At 35.9% G+C, this 22,268-nt stretch overlaps 1 protein-coding gene across 14 annotated transcripts in view; it reads right to left on the bottom strand.

The window, feature by feature from the left end:
• Positions 1-22,268, bottom strand: part of GPC5 (glypican 5) — a 1,599,230-nt gene that overhangs the window by 575,794 nt on the left and 1,001,168 nt on the right. Inside the window, exon 8 of one of the 14 annotated variants that reach the window (XM_070048387.1) lies at positions 1,231-16,382. The exons of the other annotated variants lie outside the window; for them this stretch is intronic. Within the exon in view, the coding sequence (XP_069904488.1) occupies positions 16,300-16,382 (83 nt within the window). The 3' untranslated portion in view covers positions 1,231-16,299. Of the gene's footprint in view, positions 1-1,230; positions 16,383-22,268 lie in introns of those variants that run through there. 14 annotated transcript variants of the gene reach the window in all.

The raw sequence follows: 22,268 nt of genomic DNA on the forward strand, positions 1-22,268 counted from the left end.
TTTTATATGAAATTTTAATAATTTGCTTTTAATATAGAAAACAGACTACATCAAAAACAAGGGTAAATTAACAACACATTGATAATATAGTGCAATGTAGTTACCATTTAGAATTATGAACAATTTAGTAGTGACTAAGAGAAAAACAACATGTAAAATTTTAGGGAGATAAGAGGTAACCTGTATTAAAATATATGCTCAACATCAAAATTTGATCAAGACCACTTTTTTCATTTCAAATATTCCTTTTAAAACTAGTAGATTTATACAGAAACATGCAACTTTTTCTATATAAATTTTATCTTCAATAACTTTATCAATTGCAAGGTATTCTTAGAAAAAATAATTGTTTAATTCCTTAAGCATTTGAGATATTATGGAGTCTGTAAACTAGTACTCAATGTTTATTTAGTTAATAAAAGGAATTCATCCTGTCTTCAGTTTTGTTACACTTTCTTTTTGGGATGCTACTTAGTAATATTTTTAAAAATCTAACACTTAATAGTTTTCATTTCATGATTAAAAAGTAATTTTGCTGGAAGCCAAATAAAAATACATTTAAAATATGATTCTGCTTACTACTAAAAGTTAAAGGAAATGTTTCATTTCTGGTAACTGAAATATAGAGTACTAAAAAACATGGACAGTGTATGAGTGAAATTGACATCTCAAGATTTGATTGCTGTTTATGGCCCTTGTCTGTATTTCTAAGAGGAGTCTTTCTACTTATTATCTGTTGAATTCATTATTAGTGGAGGACTAAGCTTGTGATTATAAAGTATATTTAAAGTACATCAGTACAAAAATTAAAAGAAAAATAAGAAAGTAAGAAGGAAAGTGGGAGTGAGGCATAGAAGGTGGAAGTACTACTGGGCCAGTGCCATGGCTCACTTGGCTATTCCTCCACCTGCAGCACCGGCACCCCGGGGTTCTAGTCCCAGTTGGGGCGCTGGGTACTAGTCCCGGTTGCTCCTCTTCCAGTCCAGCTCTCTGCTGTGGCCCGGGAGGGCAGTGGAGGATGGCCCAAGGGCTTAGGTCCCTGTACCCGCATGGGAGACCAGGAGGAACCACTTGGCTCCTGGCTTCTGATCAGCACAGTGCTGGCTGTAGCGGCCGTTAGGGGAGTGAACCAATGGAAGGAAGACCTTTGTCTCTCTCTCACTGTCTATAACTCTCTCTCTGTCTCTGTCTCTCACTGTCTAACTCTGCCTGGCAAAAAAAAAAAAAAAAAAAAAAAAAAAAGGAAAAAAAAAGAAAAAAAAACTTTAACACAAAATTAAATAAGATGAATAACATTATGAGAAAATTAGGAAAAAATATGGTCAGCCTGCTGATTTGCTACTGGTCTACTTTCATGAGAGGCTGCACAAATGGTTTTGCAGAGGCCATCAAATGCAGCTTGCATGAAATGAGACGCAGTGAATGCAACAATTACAACCACGTTCCTGCTTTCTGGAAAGATACAGATCAACTTTATTCTCAACTTTTTTTATCTATAAGAATATAACACAAGTATAGGCCTCCTTCACGTATGTGCAAATTAAAAACACTTAAGAAATGGATAAATCATACAAGTTGTTATTTGAAGGAGATTTAAAAATATTTTCACAACTGCCATCTATGGAATCAACATAATGTCCATCCATGGGAATCCTGTCACTTTTAACAACAGAGATGAACCCAAATAATATTATGCTAAGTAAAATAAGACAGGTTTAGGAAGACAAAGATTGCATTATCTTTTCTATATGTGGAACCTACAAAAATCAAATTCACAGAAGAAAAGAGTAGAATAGTTTTGGAGTAGGTGTAGGCGTGGGGAAGAATGTCATATTGTTGCTTAAATGGCACAAAGTTTGTTAGAATAAATTAGTTCCAAAGATCAATTGTACAGCAAGACAGCTATATTTAATAATTATATAATGTATACCAGATAATCTCTGCGAGTAACTCTTAAGTGTCCTTATGTGCGGTGATGCTATAACTGATTTGACTGTGATAATCTCACAACATCATGTTATATTAGTACACTGTAAAACACAATTTGTATGCTTGCATTTCTTAATTACTGATCAACCAATGAGCTAAACAAATAAACTGAATAAAACCAGTAGCTTGAATTAACAACAGCAATAGGTATACCATATTAAACAATTTTGCTTATGCGCCAACACATTTGAATTTTCCACTCTTAAAACAGCATGAGTAAAAATCCATATCTTTAATTAAGTGTACACATTAAGTCATTTATTCCACTCAGATTTCTGAAATAAGCCTTGAGAGGCCATGTAATCATGCCATATTTCAGGATTGAGTTAACAGTGTACACATGGATTCCTAGTGAAAATCATATATAAATCCTTTCCTCAATCATTGCAGCATACTGCAGCTCTTACAATCAGAAAATTGCGCACTTTACCTTCCATTACCTTTCTCTCTTATCTAAAGAGAATATGTTAATACAATGTGCACAATAGGATCTATATTCACTCCCTTCTGCTGTGGATGATACCTTGTTTTTTAGCAGCCATTTAAAAAAAAGCTAGTGTTGTTTTTGTTTTCCATTTCATGAAAGTACTCAATATTTGCATAATGATTCCTCTCAAAAGATGAGAGAATGAATGAGGAATAAATAAATTGCAGCCTCCCTGCATAATGACTCTACCTTTAAAGATGGATCACACAGGGCCACGCTTGAATGCATCCAATATATCAATATTTATTAGGCAGACAGAAAGTCAATTGAACCATAACTTGCTTTGTGCTAAGAAAGAAGAAACACCGAAAGGGATAAGGGAGGATTATTAAAAAGAAACCTAAGAACCCTGCCCAAAGTCAATACCAGAAGCTTCTATTGAATGCTGTGTATTTTTTTTTTTTTTTTTGCCCCAAATCCTTATGGAATTGAATAAGCCATCTACATGGGGAATTAGAAAAAGTAAGTAAAAATGAAATCAGCATACCCTGTCAGAAAACCTTATTGAGTTCTTAAAAAAAGGATCTTCTACCTCCATTTGTAAACATGTACTATAATATTTACAAATATTTTATAAGAATTGTTACTTAGTTATTATAGAAATATGCTACACTTCCCCAGAGAAAATGCATTCCTTGAGGGTCAATCTTCCCTCGTATTTTGAGTTCTGCAAAATAGTGTTTCACAAATGTGAACCCGTGGATGCTGAAGAACTGATGCAGAATATTGGTATGTACCATTCCTCTATATCAAAAGCAAATGGCACTTCTAGGTATGACCTTACCATCTTCTTGACTACGTAATACTTGTCAAAATTCCATGTATCAGATGCAGTACAAGCACTTTTCCTACATTAATTATGAAGCTCTGAAAATCCCTATGAGTTGGGTTTTATCAATTTCATGACACAGATGAGAGAATGAAGTTTGAAGTGTTAGATTATTGGCCCTAAATGACAAACATCTAGGCATTCAACAAGGGGTTTTTTCTGATTTCGCAGACCACATTTTTAATAACACACTTGGAGCATGTAGTGATTACTTCAAAAATGTAAAAAGTCTATATGACCACACTTGAGTGAATAAGAAACTTAATATTTAAAGTTAATTGTTATCTGTCACTCTGCATCTGACAATCCAAAATGAAGTCCCACAAGAAGGAAAGTAAGGGGAAGACGTGGTGCAACAGGTTAAGCCTCAGCTCAGGGCATCCACATCCCAGACAGAGTGGAACTGAGGCCTGCCTATGCTTCTGATCAAACTCCCTGCTTATATACCTTTGAAGCAACAGATAAAGGCTAAACACTTGTGGTCCTGCCACTCACATAGGAGACCATGGTGGAATTTCTGAATCCTGGCTTTGGCCTGTGCCAGCCTTGCCTGTTAGGGACATTTGGGAAGTAAACCAGCAAATGGAAGATTCTTTTTCTTTCTCTCTCCCCCTCCCACCACCACTGTCCCCTCCCCCTCCTACTGTGTGACTCTACCTTTCAAATATATAAAACCCAAAATAGAAAAAGGAAGTAAGCGTTCCGTGGGATCTTACTGATCTATCACATAAAAATCATGATTTTCTTTACTTAGAATAGAGTTGATCTTCTGTATATAAAAATAATTTAAAATGAATCTTAATGAAGAATGGGATGGGAAAGAGAGTAGGAGGTGGAACGGTTTGGGGGCGGGAGGGTGGGTATTGGGGGAGGAACCACTATAATCCAGAAGTAGTACTTATGAAATTTATTTTATTAAATAAATAAAAGTTTTTCTATAAAAAATGCAATGCAAATATGATTTTTACGCTGTGTTGTTATCCTGGATTGGGTCTTGGGAATAGGAAAAAAAGAATTAGTGGAAAGATGAATGTGACCCAAATTTATTTGGAGATTACCTAATAAAATGTGCCAGTAGTTTACGTTTTGCACTATTGTTACTTTGGTGCTAAAATGAGGAGCAACAGGGTGAAGGAGATGCAGGAAATTTCTGTACCTATATATGCAAACTTTTTGTAAGCCTGAAAGTATTCAATAAGGAAAATTTAAGCAATGTAGTACTACAAACATTTTAGACATACATTTATGTGGCCCACACTGTGGCGTAGTGGATAAAGCTGCCAACTGCAGTGCCAGTATCCCATATGGGTGCCAGTTCCAGTCCCGGATGCTCCACTTCTGAACCAGTTCTCTGCTATGGCCTGGGAAGGCAGTGGAAAATGGCCCAATTCCTAGGGCCCCTGCTCCCATGTGGGAAACCTGGAAGAAGCTCCTGGCTTCAAATTGGCACAGCTCTGGTCGTTGTGGCCATCTGGCAAGTGCACCAGCAGATGGAAGACCTCTCTTCCTACCTCTGTCTCTCTGTAACTCTGCCTTTCACATATAAATCTTTAAAAAAAAAAAGACACACACTTATGACTATTAAAAGTTATAAGAAAAGTTTAAAAAATTTATTTTATCTCTGGATAGTAAGGGGGTAAATGTTTAAACCTTCTGTTGACTTATTTTCTATGACTCTAATGTTGATATAAATTGTTAGAGATCATAGTTTATGTTTTCTCCATGTGTGTTTTTTCTTTCTGTGTTTTGTGCACTTTTCTCCCTTCATTCCAGCATCTAGCTTGATATTCAGGTGAGTTTTGTGGCAGGACAGCTGAGAGAGAAGCATCTTCAAATCTCCATGGCCTTTATTTACACAAGTTTGAGCCCAAGAGAATGGAGATTTCTTGAGCCAAAATCAAAATACCTAAATCTCAGAGAAAAATAACTTTAGGATGATGAAGAAAAAAAATACTGTTAACACAGGACTCTGTATATGTGTCTTACAAAAAGATACATACTGTTTTTTTTTTCCACACACGCTGTTTTTAAAAGAACAAATTTCTTAAGTTACCTCTACTTTGAAACACATAGTCACATCAACAAATAAAAAAAAAAAAGAAAAAAGGAAGGAAAGAGGAGGGAGGGCATGTGGAAAGTATCATTATATGCTTAAAATTGTATCTGAAATATATGGAATCTGTTCTCTTCCAATAAATAACTGTTTTAAAGGGACAGTCTAATAGACTGTAAAAATAAGCAAAATTTCACCTTCCTATAAGAAGTGAAATTTTGAAATGAGGGAAGGCAGTCATATAGTAATATCTTATAACCTTTCACTGAATCTGCTTTTTTTTTTTCATCATATGATCTTTGTCCAAAACAACTACTATAACCACCACAAAAAAAAACTTATCTTTATGCTCCTCTAAATATGCGACAAGGACTCTGAACAATCAAACTCAAATGCACAATTATTATACTATGGTTGAAGTTCACTTAGTCACAGAGACAATAAACATATTGAGGTTGGGGTATCATTTGGGTCACTGTTCACTACATGCTTTCAGTTTAGATTAAGAATTGAGAATTGGGTCTGGATTTAGTAGGTCAAAGTGAAGTAAAGTGAGCCCATCTGACTGGAAGAGAGTTCCCATTAAGTCATCTCCAACATAAAGGCTTCTCTTAACCCAGAATACAAACTAGACTGTGAGATTCCTTCAGATTCTCCTTTTCTCAGATTAGCAGGTTACTGTGCACCTCATGTGTGCTCCTCTTTCTACTATTTCTTTCCTTTCTTTTGCTCTTAATTATGTCAAAAGTCTGACTTTTGTTTGTAAATTAGTTTATACAAATACTGACCTGAGACCTGCAGGAAAGGGAGGGAAAGAAAGGCATGGTTAAAAAAGTCCAATGCTTACCTGTCCCAGGGTACCACACAAAAGGACACCAGTAAAGATGTTGCCGCCCTGGGGCCGGTGTCATCGCTTAGTTAGTTAATCCTCCGCTTGCAGTGCCGGCATGCCATATGGGCACCGGGTTCTAGTCCTGGTTGCTCCTCTTCCAGTCCAGCTCTCTGCTGTGGCCCGGGAGGGCAATGGAGGATGGCCCAAGTGTTTGGGCCCTGCACCCACATGGGAGACAAGGAGGAAGCACCTGGCTCCTGCCTTTGGATCGGCACAGCGCACCAGCCGTAGGGGCCATTTAGGGGTGAACCAAGGGAAGGAAGACCTTTCTCTCTGTCTCTTTTCTAACTCTATCTGTCAAATTAAAAAAAAAAAAAATATGCAGCCCATATCACAATGCCCAACTCTGGCTCTGGACTTCAGCTTTGCTAATGCAAACTCAGAGGCAACAATAATGGTTGTCTGGAATAACCGAGGCACTGCCACTCACAAAGGAGACATCAACTGAGTTCCCTGCCCCTGGCTTCCATTCAGCCCAGTTCCAACAATTGTGGAACTTTGTGGTGTGAACCAGAAAATGGGGCAATTCTGACACTAACTCTCTAATAACAAGAACACACAAGAAGGAGGTTTCATTTTAAAAAGTAGAATTTCTTTTTTTTTGAGGTGGGGTTCAGGAGGACAGTGTTCCCATTTACTCATTCATGAAACGCCCACATGGGCCAGGCCTAAATTGGGATCCACAAACTCCATCCAGGTCTCCCATCAGGGTGGCAGGTCCAAAACTGCGGAGCCATCACCCTTTGCTTCCCAGGGCCTGCCTTAACAGGAAGCCAGAACTGGCGGTAGAGACCAGAACTTGACCCAGGCACCACAATATGGGTTGCTGGCATCTGGTTTAAGTTCCAGATCTAATGCCTACCCCTGAAATTCCACTTTAAAAAAAAAATCAAAGCTTTAAAAACATTGGTCTATTCACACTTCATTTAACATCTTACTACTCAGTTACTTTACAGAATCTTGCTATCTACTTTCCAATTTCACTACCCAATTGAAACAATCTCTTAAAAGTCACAGCTGGACTTAATGGATAAGGCCAGCTCATTTGCTCTCTTCAGTCCACATACTTTCCCATCTCCTTGCTTCACTGGAACCAACTGACTGTACCTGCCTTTAAAACAACTCTACTTTGCCCTCCCTGGGAAATCTGCTATCCTACTTACTGTGGCTACCCTAATTCACTGGATTTTATTACTCAAGCTACTCTCTTTGAGCAAAACAATATATGGCAGATGAAGATATTATAGATTTAGAATATGAAGATTTATGATCAAACTCATATACCAAACATATTCAAAATGTCAGAATTTTAAACATGTTAAGTGCTTAATATCTATGAAGAAAAAGATAAAGAAATATGAATGAAAATATCCTTAGAAAAACTATGGACGTGAATTTCAAATGAAAGAAATCCTTTAATATGTTTTTCAAATGTTTCTGGAATTTAAATTCATTTAGGTAAAAAAATTTGACACTCTCATTTTGTGACTCATATTTCCATGATAAAGCTGTATGAAAAGAAATATATTAAAATAACCAGTTGGTCCAGTCAAAATACTGTGAAAGGGGCCAGCACCATGGCATAGCAGGTAAAGCATCCCATATGGGCGCCATCTCCAATCCCAGCTGCTCCGCTTCCAATCCAGCTCTCTGCTATGGCCTGGGAAAGCAAATAGAAGATGGCCCAAGTCCTTGGGCCCCTGCACATATGTGGGAGACCCAGAATAGCTCCTGGCTCCTGTCTTTGGATCAGTGCAGCTCCAGCTGTTGCAGCCACTTGGGGAGTGAACCAGCAGATGGAAGACCATTCTCTCTCTTTCTACCTCTGTCTTTCTGTAACTCTGCCTTTCATATAAATAAATAAATCTTTAAAATAAAATAATGTGAAGGTAGATGCTGAGGAACAGATACAATATTTGTAAACATATACTACAACACAGTTTTGTGTGAAAATGTCTTGATGTCAGGTTATCTATTTGGAGCTTTATCCTGAAATTCTATATATTTCTACATATATAAATCAGATGTAAAAATTAGTAAATTTATGAATTTCAGTAAATTAGATGGATAAATTAGATAAATGTGATGTATTAATTTTGAAAAATTCCAACTCTTTTCAACATTTGTTCAGAGCTAAATAATCTCTGTATTTTGAAGGGATGATGAGTATTGATGCTGTATTTAACTGAATACATTGTTGATGCCAGATATTGATGACTGTGGTACTTTCTTAGTATGAGCAATGATCCGACATGAGCCATGTGTCACAGTTATTCTGATAATTATAACAATTAGTATATTTTAAATGGAAATTTTTAAAGTATATATATTTAATTCTTCTGAGATAATGATTAGTATTATATTCACTTCTCTTCCTTTATCAGGGCATTGAAATGGCTTAACATAGATCTCATCTATAGTAAATGGAATTCTGAGATTATGAGCCATATCTCACAATGAATTTTGTTTCACTTATTTCAATATAACTTCAGTGGTAAGAATGTATCAAAACATAAGAAACAGATTATACAAATAATACAAATTTATAATTTTAGAGAGAATGTAGTTGAAATGATTATTGGTAATAAGCTTGCAAATTATAAGCTAGAATATGTTTAATGCATATTTCTGAAAGAGCTTTTAAAATAATTATGACTGACCAGAGAAACAACTTGTGGTGGCTCGTTATCGTCACAATAAGCAATAACTAGGATTATCATAAAAGTGAAATACTTATTACTTCCCCAAAATGAGGTCCCAAGATGCAATATAAGTTGAAAGTAAATGAGGTCTCACCAACTCTATGTGTTAAATTCTCAGCACAATAACTGAAAAGAACAGTGAATCCTATAAGATATGGGGTTTACTGTACACAGACATCATGAAACCCAAAAAGTTATACCTAATTAACTTATAGATACTCATCATAATTTAAGAGCAAAGAAGAGAACACAAATAGAGGCGGATAGAAATACATCTTCTATAGAGGTGAACTTAGCACATTTAGAGTCTTCTGGATTAGTATTGTTTGCACTGTCATGAAGTTATTTATTGATATGGTTACTTTACCCTCCTTGTCTGTGTATGACTTGCGCTGGGAACTTCCTTTAGCTAAATGTTGTGGTTCCAGTAGGCAAGGAGATAGCTAGGAGAGAGCTGAGGGCTAGTGTCACCCGTCCCTCCATATGGCCCCTTCTCCCCCTACCCAATTCTGCCACTCTGTGCTGTGGCTGAGGAGACCCAAAACCACCATTGCTACACACAACCTCTGTCCAGAACTGGTGCTGGCTGAAAATCACTAACATAGGTACTGACCTTGTCCTTGTGGTGAGATCCAGTTAATTCTAATAATATAATACAACTGCCATCCTGACACTCTTACCTCATCATGCACACAATATCATGACACTCCCAAGACCTCCTAGAAAGGCAAGAAAATGGAAGGTGCTCAAGCTCCTAGACCTGTACATATTCCTGGAAACCTCACCCCAAGCACCACCATCTATGAATATTTTCCCTTACTCCTTGCATCTCCTCAGGTGTAACTCAATCTCTCTCTTTAGTGAGTACTTTCTCTTTGCTAAAAGTAAATCTTGTTCCTTCTTGACTTATATCTCATTGACTAATTGTCTCATTATTTCTTGCATAAGAGATAAGAACCCAGAACTAGCTGCCCAACAGCACCAGGAATTATCATAGGGCCTGCTGCAAGGGGACTCTGAGGATTTGTTGAATAAATGAACATATTAATATGTCAAGCATTATGTTAGTATCACATCTTAATCATTTGTTGTCTGAGCTCTGATTCTCTTTGCATAATGACCCTGGTAGAGATTCAGATCCTTGCTGACCAGCTGCTCTTTATATTTGGGCAAAGCTGCCTGGTCAATATTGATTCCTTAACAGTCACCAGCCTGGTTTTCATCACCAGTGACCTCTCAGTCCCTGAGCTCCTCTGTTGTTTCTTGTCTCTGATAACATGCTTCCCTGATACAATTTTACCTTGGCATCTGGATCCATTTTTCCTAAATATTTAACATTGTTTCTAACATTCCTTCAAGTACTGACTTGTTCATTTGGAATCCTAACATCTGCTCATTCCCATTCTGCATGCTTGAAATTCTTAGACATTGAATTTGATGGATTTCTGGAGTAAACATGCTTTACCTGCTTTTAACTCTTGGAAACTGAACTATATTGTCACAGTGAACTTTCATAATGTTTTAAATAGTATAATGTTCAAGCATCTTTTGAAGCATTATTGAGACCCTGACAGGGTGCTTTTGGCCTCTCTTAAAAACAAGCACCTTCAAATCTGAGCCCCACCACTGTTGTCCTCCTGACCTCAACCCCACACTGAATTGCTCCATGCAATTCTTCTCCAAGACTGCTCTTGTACCTGTGCATTTCAAAGTTGTAGGATAGGGACTAGATGAAAGAAAAGTAATACAAATATTAGAGGGGAAAAAAGAAAATAGAGGATCTGGGTACAAGTTAAGAAAAGAAAAAATGAAGTTGAGATCATAAATGGAAAAGTGATTTTGGATAACAGGAATGAAGCCTTTGAAAATAGAGAAAAGAGCTAAAAGAATGGGTCCAGGGATAGTTAAAAGGTTGAGCCTTCTCTTCACTCCTTTTATCCTACTCTAGCCATAATAGGAGGGAAGGTTTTATTGCAAGAGGGAAGATTGGAAGATATGAGATTGAAATCTTCTTGAGATAATGCTTTTGAAAAATTGCTGTAATTCCTCAGAGAACCAAGATGCTTTGAATTAAAAAAAAAAAAGGTATTAGTCCAAGTGCTGTTATACAGTATAAATACGTAGTGGGCCAAGTTGCATTATCATAAAAAGCTGAGAAGATAATGGACTTGCTAACTATCCCTATACACCAAAAAAAGTGACAGATGTTATTTATAATCATGATAAAACAATAGATTTTCTCATATACTAACTTAATTTTGTCTAAATAAATAATCACACCAAGAAATTAATTCAAAAGGTATAATGAAAATAAACACAATTCCCAATTAAATGCAATTATTTTGATTCTTGACTTGCTACATTCTTTTCTTTAAAGCAAACTACTGTAATGAAATGAGGTTTGCAGTTGGGCTATATCCAAGGGCACCATTCAATTTCACAACTTCTATTATAATAATTATACAGAGATCATTTAATTTATGTGCTTAGAATCAATTTAAAAATATATATGTCAACAATTGTGATACTTTATTGTTATCCCTATGAGTATTATCTTGCTAAACTGTTCCAAAAACATAATAGGGGGAGGGGTGTTAGCAGAGGGAATCATTAAGTGTAGCATTAATTAAAGTGAAGAAAATTAAAATCAACCTTGTACTTGCAGAGATTTGAATGGAGCATTAATGTAAAAAATATATTGTCCAGAAGCCCCAAATTCATATTTATTCATGTCATGATTGATCCTGCTCCACTCCCGCACTATATGCATTCAGTTATCTTACAAATAGGTTGAAATGAATGAAGAAATTTAAACTATAATCATGCCAATAAAATAAAATTTTAGAATCATATATAACTATCATTTATAAAATCCATTAGAGCTGCCATCATATTTTGATTCTGAGCTTACAATAATAAAATGGAATAGTTTATCCCATTCTAAAATGAGAATACAGGGCCAAGCATAATACATTGTTACAGTTAGGTCGAGCTGAACATAGTAGGTCAGAAGGCCAGTAAGAGTGGAAATTCTTCAGGAATGCAAACTCTCTTTTAGACAATATTCTTGCGGTCATATTTTAAAATATTTAAGGTAAGTATTTGGCACAGCAGTTAAGGTGCCACTTAATGCCTCTATCTCATATTGGAATTCCTAGGTTTGAGTCCTAGCTCTGTTTCCAATTCCATTTTCCTGCTAATGTATACCCTGAGAGGCAGCAGGTATTGGGTCAATTGCTTGTGTCCTGCCATCCATGTTAGAAATTAAAACCAAGTTCCTGACTCCTGACTTTGGGCTAGCCTTGCCCAGATAGTGTGGGCATTTAGCAGTGAACCTAAAGGTGGAAAATCTTTGTCTGCTCCTTCCCTCCTCCTTCTATGTGTCTGTATATTTCTCATTTTCTGTGCTTTAAAAGAAAATAAACAGATAAAAGATGTTTTAGCACATGCCCAAATATCAATATAATCTAAAGTTTAACTTGATACAGAAAATTTTCTATACATCTTGGCACTGCTCATTCTCACATTCCCAACCATAGGGATTCCAGAATTTCCATCTCTCCAAACCCTTGAGCCCACTCTTTTATCTAGAAGTGAGATTATATGATCTACCACTTTGATAACACTGAAGTTATCAGGATCCGCTAGTCAACTTGATATTTACAAAAGAATTTATATCTTTTCTTATACTCAATACTTCCTCTAGATTAAGAATAAACGAGTGGTTTTATCCACAGAAACATTTATTCCATTAAGGTACCATGTTCTTTAGAGTACTCTCTTTTTTAATACATAGTTTGCTAGTAGGTTACTGCACTACGTTAACAGGAGAACAGTATCTTTATTGCTGTTTAAACTGCACTGAAAATCCTATTAGATGGGCATCCAGAGATTTACCACTTTGCAGTGAAGAGAATCAGAATCTTCGTAACTGAAACTTATTACATTTGTCCCTGCTTGAATCAGCAACTCTCATCTGACAGCAACAAAAACAGTCACATTTTGCAACCCAACATCTTTTCCTAAGGAGGACAGGAATTTTTTATTTTAGGCTAACCTAATATAATTGAAATTAAAAATAAAAGGACAGGTTAGACCACACTGCTTAAGATAACTATTCCAAAATATGATGGAAATGTTGAATTTGGTCATGTTTGGTTTCCTGATCACAATATCTTAAAAAATGTGAGCTGGAAAGCTTTTATTGTGGGCCAGCATATTCTAGTTATCTTCTTTCTCTCACCGCTATCCCTGGATTTTATTTTCCAGGGCCTCTTGTATTAACACCTGCTGCCTGGTCCCACAAAGGATTTGAGTTGAATGATTAGATTCATGCTTTAGGTTAGTATGGTCCTGGAAATTGCAACATCAGTGTCACTGGAAGCAGAAATGCAGTTTGGGGCCCACTGCAGATGGGCTCATTGTGATGCCAAACCTTTATCTGGGCTTTAATAAAACTCCTAGATGATTCTTCTGCACTGAAAGTTTAAGAGTTGTGTTTTAACTTGAAAGAGTATAGTGTGGTAGAGAAGAGAGAACCTGGACCGTAAAGGGGGATTAAAAAGAATCAGAGATTGGTTCAGTGTGTTTCAGGGTGCAGGTCCTTAGGTACCACACTGCCCTGGGGTTGTGTTTGCTCTCAAAACAACATTCTGACACTGCATCCACTGTTGCATACTCCTCAGTAAGTAGGAAATGTGCTTCCAGAAAACCTGTCTTCAGGAGAGAATAGTGAGTTTCAGCTTAATGGGTTTCTAACTAATCATTTTAGATGATGGTTTCATTCCTTTGTGAGGAATTAATTATTTTCAGAAAGAGTTGGATTTAAAAAAAAAAAAAAACTCTCTATGTGTTGTCATAATTATGTGATCACACCATAAACGCTGGTTCCAGAGAAGGCAAATAATCTGCATACTGTAGAAATGAAACAATATGATCATCTACTAACCACCTACAAGTTTCTACTATGTACGCAATATTTAAGTAAAATATCAATATTTTGCAATAAAACTTCATTTAAAACAATTATTACTAATTATATCTTAGTAAGTTAAATGTGCCCATGATTATAAGTAAATAGTATAAAAATTAATGCTCACATAAATTTTTTAAAGTAGATTAATAATTCTTTCACATTTTTGCAGATGAAGATTTTATAAATAATTATTTATGATTATACACCTGAAAAAATAAATATCACTTAATATAAAGTTCTGCTACATTTATTAAATTTATTTTTTAAAGATTTATTTATTTATTTGAAAATCAGAGTTACACAGAAAGGAGAGGCAGAAAGAGTGAGATGTCTTCCATCCAATGGTTCATTCCCCAGATGGTCACAACAGCCAGAACTGCGCCAATCCGAAGCCAGGAGCCAGGAACTTCCTCCAGGTCTCCCATGTAGGTGCAGGGGCCCAAGGATTTTGGCCATCCTCCACTGCTATTCCAGGCCATAGTAGAGATTTGGATTGGAAGTGGAGCAGCCTGGACTAGAACGGGCGCCAACATGGGATGCCAGCGCTTCAGACCAGGGTGTTAACCTGCTGAGCCACAGCACTGGCCCCTAAATTTCATTATTTTTAATTCCATCCATATACAATTATTTTTGTAATAAAAGGAATATATTTTAATTGACAAGATCATTCTTAGGGTCGGCACTGTGGCTCACTTGGTTAATCCTCTGCCTGTAGCACCAGCATCCCATATGGGCGCCAGGTTTGGTCTCAGTTGCTCCTCTTGCAGTCCAGCTCTCTGCTGTGGCCTGAGAAGGCAGTGGAGGATGGCCCAGGTGCTTGGGCACCTGCACCCACATGGGAGACTGGAAGGAAGCTCCTGGCTCCTGGCTTTGGATCAGCGTAGTTCCGGCCATTGTGGCCATTTTTGGGGTGAATCAATGGAAGGATGACCTTTCTCTGTCTCTCTCTCTCTAACTCTGTCAAATAAAACATAAATAAATAAAAAAATTCTTAAACATTTCAGTATTTTTTATTTAAAAGGAAATGTTAGTATTAGAAACTGACATTTGTAAGCTTGAATGTTAATGACAATCTTTACTCATAGTCACTCCACTTTAAGAGGTCTAGATAATGACTACTGTTTCACCACTCTTTGATTATATAATGAACTACCAAATGCTTGTTCCTAAATATATCAAGTTCTGTCGAGAGTTCATTAACATGGGGAAGCTTGCTTGGTTCTGAATGATGTCTTCAAACATAGATATTCATAAATATCTTTGTTGTATGTTGTGGGACAAAAATTCTGTAAGGCATTGTAGGAGTTGGCATGATATCCAACACATACTTCAAATTTGTATTTCCTTAAAAATACTCTTTAAAATTTCATAAGTTAATACACTGGGAAATGTGAAATTACCTTTAACTAAGGAGTTAATAAGAGATTTCCAATTTCAGATTGTTTACTTAGTATCTGTATTTTAAAGATTTGCTAAATTTATTTAAATCAGTAAGTATCTGGAGTAAAGGGATTTCTCACTTTAATTATATTTTGCATTTATGGAAAAGTGCTATAAATAAATGTAATGTAAGTCAAAATATATATTTTCTCATTTATTAATTTTTTTTAAATTATTTTTGACAGGCAAATCAAAACCACAATGAGGTTTCACCTCACCCCAGTTAGAATGGCTCACATTCAGAAATCTACCAACAATAGATGCTGGAGAGGATGTGGGGAAAAAGGGACACTAACCCACTGTTGGTGGGAATGCAAATTGGTTAAGCCACTATGGAAGTCAGTTTGGAGATTCCTCAGAAACCTGAATATAACCCTACCATTCAACCCAGCCATCCCACTACTTGGAATTTACCCAAAGGAAATTAAATTCGCAAACAAACAAGCTGTCTGCACATTAATGTTTATTGCAGCTCAATTCACAATAGTTAAGACCTGAAACCAACCCAAATGCCCATCAACAGTAGACTGGATAAAGAAATTATGGGACATGCACTCTATAGAATACTATACAGCAGACAAAAACAACAAAACCCAGTCATTTGCAACAAGATGGAGGAATTTGAAAAACATCACGCTGAGTGAATTAAGCCAGTCCCAAAGGGACAAATATCATATGTTCTCCCTGATCGATGACAACTAACTGAGCACCAAAGGGGAAACTTGTTGAACTGAAATGGACACTACGAGAAACAGTGACTTGATCAGCTCTTGTCCTGACTGTTGATGTACAATGTAATACTTTATCCATTTTAGTATTTTAGTATTTTTTTGTTCTAATACCATTGGTTGAACTCTGTAATTAACACACAATTATTCTTAGGTGTTTAAATTTTAACTGAAAAGTGATCCCTGTTAGGAATTTGGAAAACATTATGCTGAGTGAAATAAGCCAATGACAAATACCTCTTGTTCTCCTTGATAGGTGACAAATAACTGAGCACCAAAAAGGAAACCTGTTAAAGTGAAATGAACACTATGAGAAATGGTGACTTGATCAGCCCTCACCCTGACTGTTGATGAGCAACTTGATATGTTATCCCTTTTAGTATTTTTGTTTGTTTGTTCTACTTAATGCTTTTGGTTGAATACTGTAATCAATACACAATTCTTCTTAAGTGCTGAAACTTAACTGAAAAGTGATCACTGTTAAATATAAGAGTGGGAATAAGAGAGGGAAGAGATGTGCAATTCGGGACATGCTCAAACTAACTTACCTCAAACGGTAGAGTTAGAAACATACCAGGGGATTCCAGTTCAATCCCATCAAGGTGGCATGTACCAATGCCATCTCACTAGTCCCAGTGATCAATTTCTGTTCACAATTGATCATAATGATAGGACTAAGAACCAAAGGGATCACATAAACAAGACTAGTGTCTGCAAATACTAGCTGATAGAATCAAAAAGGGAGAGAATGATCCAACATGGGAAGTGAGATACACAGCAGACCCATAGAATGGCAGATGTCCTAAACAGCACTCTGGCCTCAGAATCAGCCCTTAAGGCATGTGGATCCGGCTGAAATGCCCATGAGAGTATTTCAGGCATGGAAAGCCAAGACACTCTGGGGGAAAAAAAAAAAAAAAAAAAAAAAAAAAAAAAAAAAAAAAAAAAAAAAACAACTAAATGAAAGATCTCCGCGAGTGAGATCCCAGTGGAAAGAATGGGTCATCAAAGAAGGAGGTACCTTTCTCTGAAGGGAGGAAAGAACTTCCACTTTGACCATGGCCTTGTCTAAATATGATCAGAGTCAGTGAACTCAGGGGGCTTCCACAGCCTTGGCAGCTCATGACAAGAGCCTAGGGTGATTACTGAGGCCATAAACAAGAGTGTCAATTTGTTAAGTCAACAACAGGAGTCACTGTGCACTTACTCCTCATGTAGGATCTTTGTCCTTAGTGTGCTGTACATTGAGATTTAATGCTATAACTAGTACTCAAACAGTATTTTTCACTTTATGTTTCTGTGTGGGAGCAAACTGTTGAAATCTTTACTTAATGTATGCTAAACTGATCTTCTGTATATAAAGAGAATTGAAAATGAATCTTGATGTGAATCGAAGGGGAAAGGGAGTAGGAAAGGGGAGGGTTGCGGGTGGGAGGGACGTTATGGGGGGGAAGCCATTGTAATCCATAAGCTGTACTTTGGAAATTTATATTCATTAAATAAAAGTTTAAAAAAAAAGAAAAAAATTTGAATCACAGTACACTTTGATGAATGCTGTTCTCTTAGCACTATGAATTCTTTAAGTATATGATGCAGAATTTCTTTTCATCTGTTGCAATCATTCAGTTTCAGGAATGTTTTATAATTTTTAGTGTGCATACCGTGTACTTCCTTAGCTAACCTTTTACTATATAGTTTTATATTCTTTCTAATGTAATTGTAAAGAAGTTATCTGATTTCTGGTTTTTTTATTGCCATGGTACATAAATATTATAAACTTTTGTGAAATTATGCATATCTGCAAAATTTTATGTACTTTTATGATTAAATACATTATATAATTTATAATTATAGTTTTTGTTATTTAAGATTTTCTATCTAAGGATTCATGTCAACTTCAACTACAAATAGTTTTGTTTGCTGATTTGGTTGTCTCATATTTCTTTTTTCTTATCTAATTACCCTGGATAGCACTTCTAGTACAATATTGATAAACATTAGAGGAAATATGGATTTTTGTGTTTTGTATTTTTCCTATACTTAGCACCAAATATTCAACCTTTTGTCACTGAGTAACCTCAGTGTTTTTATCAGAAAAAGATGGTGAATTTTTTATATTACTTTTATTGTGTCTATTGAGATGATTATGCTACTTTTCCTTGTTCTAAAAATACATTGAGTTAAATTAATTTTAAGATTGATCAGAGATCTTCCATCCACTGGTTCAGTCCCCAGATTGCTGCAACATCTGGAGCTGGGCAGATCCAAGCAGAAGCCAGGGCTTCCCCCAGGTCTCCATGCAGGTATAGGGGCCCAAGAAGTGGGGCCAACCTCCATTGCTTTCCCAGGCCATAGCAAAGAGCTGGATTGGAAGAGAAGCAGTAGGGATACTGACCAGTGGCCGTATAGGATGCAGGCGCCACAGATGGAGGCTTAGCCCACTATACCAGAGTACCAGCTCCAAATTAATTTTCTTATACTGAAATAATTTTAAATACCTGGGATAAATACCACTTGCTCATGCGGTATTACACATTTAGTGTGCTAATGGAGTGATTTTCCAGTTTTTTCTAGAGTATTTTCACATTCTCATTCCTAAGAAATATTGGTCTATAGTGTTTTGTGATATCTTTGCTAGGATATGTTAGGAAGTGTTTCCTGGCCCATGGTTAACATCTGTTCTCTGTACTCTTCGGAAGTCTATACTATTGTGAAAAATATAAAACAGAATTGGGAAAATAATTCTGTTGTAAAAGTAAAAGGAAAATTATGATGAAAACAACACTGAAAGAGCATTTCAAAATGAAGAGAGAGGTCATTAGAAAGGAGGACTTATGCACCTCTCCCCTGCTGCCTGGAATGTGGACTTCCATGACCCTGACCCTTTGACTTCATGCATCTGCAATGACTAGAATGATCAACTAGACTGTGCCCTGAGGCTCAAGGTGCACATCAAGAGAATACTGGAATTGTTTTATGGGCATTTCCATCTTATTTATCATTCTTTATCTGTTTGTCACATAGTCACTGTTCCTTTTCAACATTCAATAGCTCATATAAGCTCCCATTTTCCTTTCTTTAATGGAAAACTGACACAAAGCTATCTGTACTTGAGTCTTCCAAATGGAAATTCCTAAGACAACAAATAAAGCTCTTTAACTTTTATAATTTCTAAATTTAAATTGATCCATACTAGTTATAATTTGATAATAAAAATGAAAAAATTCAAATTTTAGCATTGAATTAACAAGACATAGTTGGAATTAACCCATAGGTTCAAAGCAATAGAACATTGCTTTAGTATTTCCTGTAAATTTAAAGTAAAAAATACTGACTAAAAGTGATATTCACTCTTCATATTTTCAGAGTGCTAAAGTAAGACTGCAAATATACATCTACTCTAGAGGAAAAAATTCCACTGGTGTTATGATTTGAAATTATTTTCTTTGAACTTTACACTTAAAATTTATCATTTAATACTTTCAGTTCCACTAAGGAAATGTGATAATTTATGATAATGTCAATAAATACAATCCACAAGAAGTCATTATATATCTATTGAATCATTGCATCTTAGCATATTTTCTCATAACATAAGCTCATTAATATTGATGAAATAATTCATAGAGAAAAATACAATACAAATGTTACGTGCATTGTTCTGAAAATCACTAGGAGTTTGAAAACATAATAATACAAAATAAAGACAAAAATCTACCACCTACTTCATTTTACAGAGGGTCAGTAAAATCTAGAAGGTCAGGTTAATGATCTATTATTTTTAGTCATTTTAAACATAAGTTATTTTTTATTCTCTTAATAGTAATAATAAAATGACTTCAAAGACAAATATTCTTGTCAAGGTATATATATATTCATTTTTAAGGAAAATTTTATATAATCTGTGAAAAATTAGAATTTTATAAGGTAAGAACAAGGTATAATAGCAAAACAAAACATCCTGGAAAAGCAGGATGATTAGGTACACTGTGGATCACAAATTATTGCACTTTAATTTTTAAATGAGTTTAGACATCTGTGAAATTTAAACCCCAGGGCCAGTGATTTGTATGGCAGTATGTTACAAAAGGAACAAAGCTTTGACATGCAAATTCCAGCTTTATGTTTTATCAGCCCAAGTAACCTTGCAAACAACCTTCACATACACTGGAAGCTGACTGATGCCTCCCATATGGGTCCATTCTTCCTTCCTCCTTCCCAATCAAGTTGACAGCTATTCTCAGTTCATTTTCTAAAAGGACTGATAAAAGCTATGCTAGACCTGTACCTGTTATTAACCTCTTTTGCACTATTATTACTCATATTTTTTCCTTTGAGATAAGCAGCTAAATGCAGGAGCTGATCTTCACATATGGTAGGATATTACCCCCAAAAAAGAATTGCAAATGTCAACCTATTATTGGGTCATTAATGTCAGGTCATGATATTTTAGAATTTGATGTTTTTAACCTTTGCAGACATTAATCCATATACAATACACTTCTCAAAAGAGTTTATTTATCCTTGGTAACAGTAGATTCATGCCCCAAGTATACTATCCTGTAATAGTAGTATATATTTGGCAAGGATCATTAAGTATGTTTATGTAACTACCTTTTCAGCTTAGTTTATCTCATTATGTAATACTTTAGAGAATCAAAACTTATGGATGAAAGAAATGTTCAGATGTCTTATAGGAAAAAAATAAGTGAAAAAAAAAAACAGAAAATGCTTTTTAATCATAGAATTACACCCCAATTTGATTTACTCTTTAGACAAAATTTCCACTGAGAGTCAAAATTGTTTTCTGTTATAAAACTCAATGAATTCAATTTCACTGCATGAAGTAGTTTTAGCATGTACCATTAGAGTTGTAATTCAAGAGATTGATGAAAATCTATGAAAAAATTATATTCATAGATTTTGTACACATCTGTGACAATGATCAAATTGCCCAGGATACACGAGATGTTTGTGCAGTAGACTTCAAAATACTAGGTCATAAAAGGTACATGTATATTTTATTTATTTTTTAAAGATTTGTTTGACAGGAAGAGTGATGGAGAGGTAGAGGAAGAAATAGAGAAATCTTTCATCTGTTGGGTCACTCCCCAAATGGTTCCAATAGGCAAAGCTGGACCAGGCCAAAGCCAGGATCCCAGAACTCCACCTCGGTCTGCCATGTAAGTAGCAGAGTCCCAAGTACTTTAACATATTCCACTGCTTTCCCAGGGATATTAGCTGGGAGCTGGATTAGAATCAAAACAGGAAGGAAACTGATACTCAGATATGCAATGCTAGAGTCACAAATGGTTGCTCAGCCAGATGTGCCACAATGCCAGCCCCAAGGGTGCCTAGGTACCTTAAAGTATTTGAAGTAGTGTTGTGATGATTTATTTTATTCTGATCTTACATTTTAGCTTAACTGGCCATGTCTTATTAAAATATTTTGAAAACTAATAAAAAAAGAATCCAAAGGGAAAATGTAAAGCAAAATAATAAAGTAAAGCAAAATTATTATGCTATACTCAAAGGAAGAGATTTCCTGCATATTTCTACATGGTATTTCCACATCAATTATTGGTTAATTAGATTAATCCTTCATTTGGGAGCCATTATTTCAGTAGCTATACTCTCTGCTGGGACTGTGCAGGACACTACTCTTGTTGGCAGATACTATGATGGTTCCAAATTCCCTACTGTGTAATTACCCCTCTTGATTGTACATGCCTCTATGATTTGCTTCTAACAAACACAAGTGATAAAAGTGTCACTTCCATGATCATGTTGTATGAGACTCACTTCCATTTTTCTATAAGCTCTCTTGCTTTTTCTCCTCAGTCTGAGATAAGTGGCCAGAATGGGGAGATTCATATGCAAGAAACTGAGGGTAGCTTCCTGGCAACACAGAGAGAGGCACTGACTTCTGTGCACACTTATGTGAGGTTGGAGGTGGGTACTTCCTCCTTTTAACTCTTCAATGAACTTCCAGCCCTGATGGACAACTAATGGCAACTTCCAAGAGACCCAGACATGGAATACCCAACTAAGCTATGGTCAGACTCTCTTGCCCCATGGAAATCAAGAGGTAATAATTGTGTGTTCTTCTATTAGTTACATGCATTACTTAGCTATAGATAATGAATAAATATAGTGACACCATAATGAATAAA

This window comes from Oryctolagus cuniculus, chromosome 9 (assembly GCF_964237555.1).
Source record: "Oryctolagus cuniculus chromosome 9, mOryCun1.1, whole genome shotgun sequence".
NCBI classification, from domain to species: Eukaryota; Metazoa; Chordata; class Mammalia; order Lagomorpha; family Leporidae; genus Oryctolagus; species Oryctolagus cuniculus.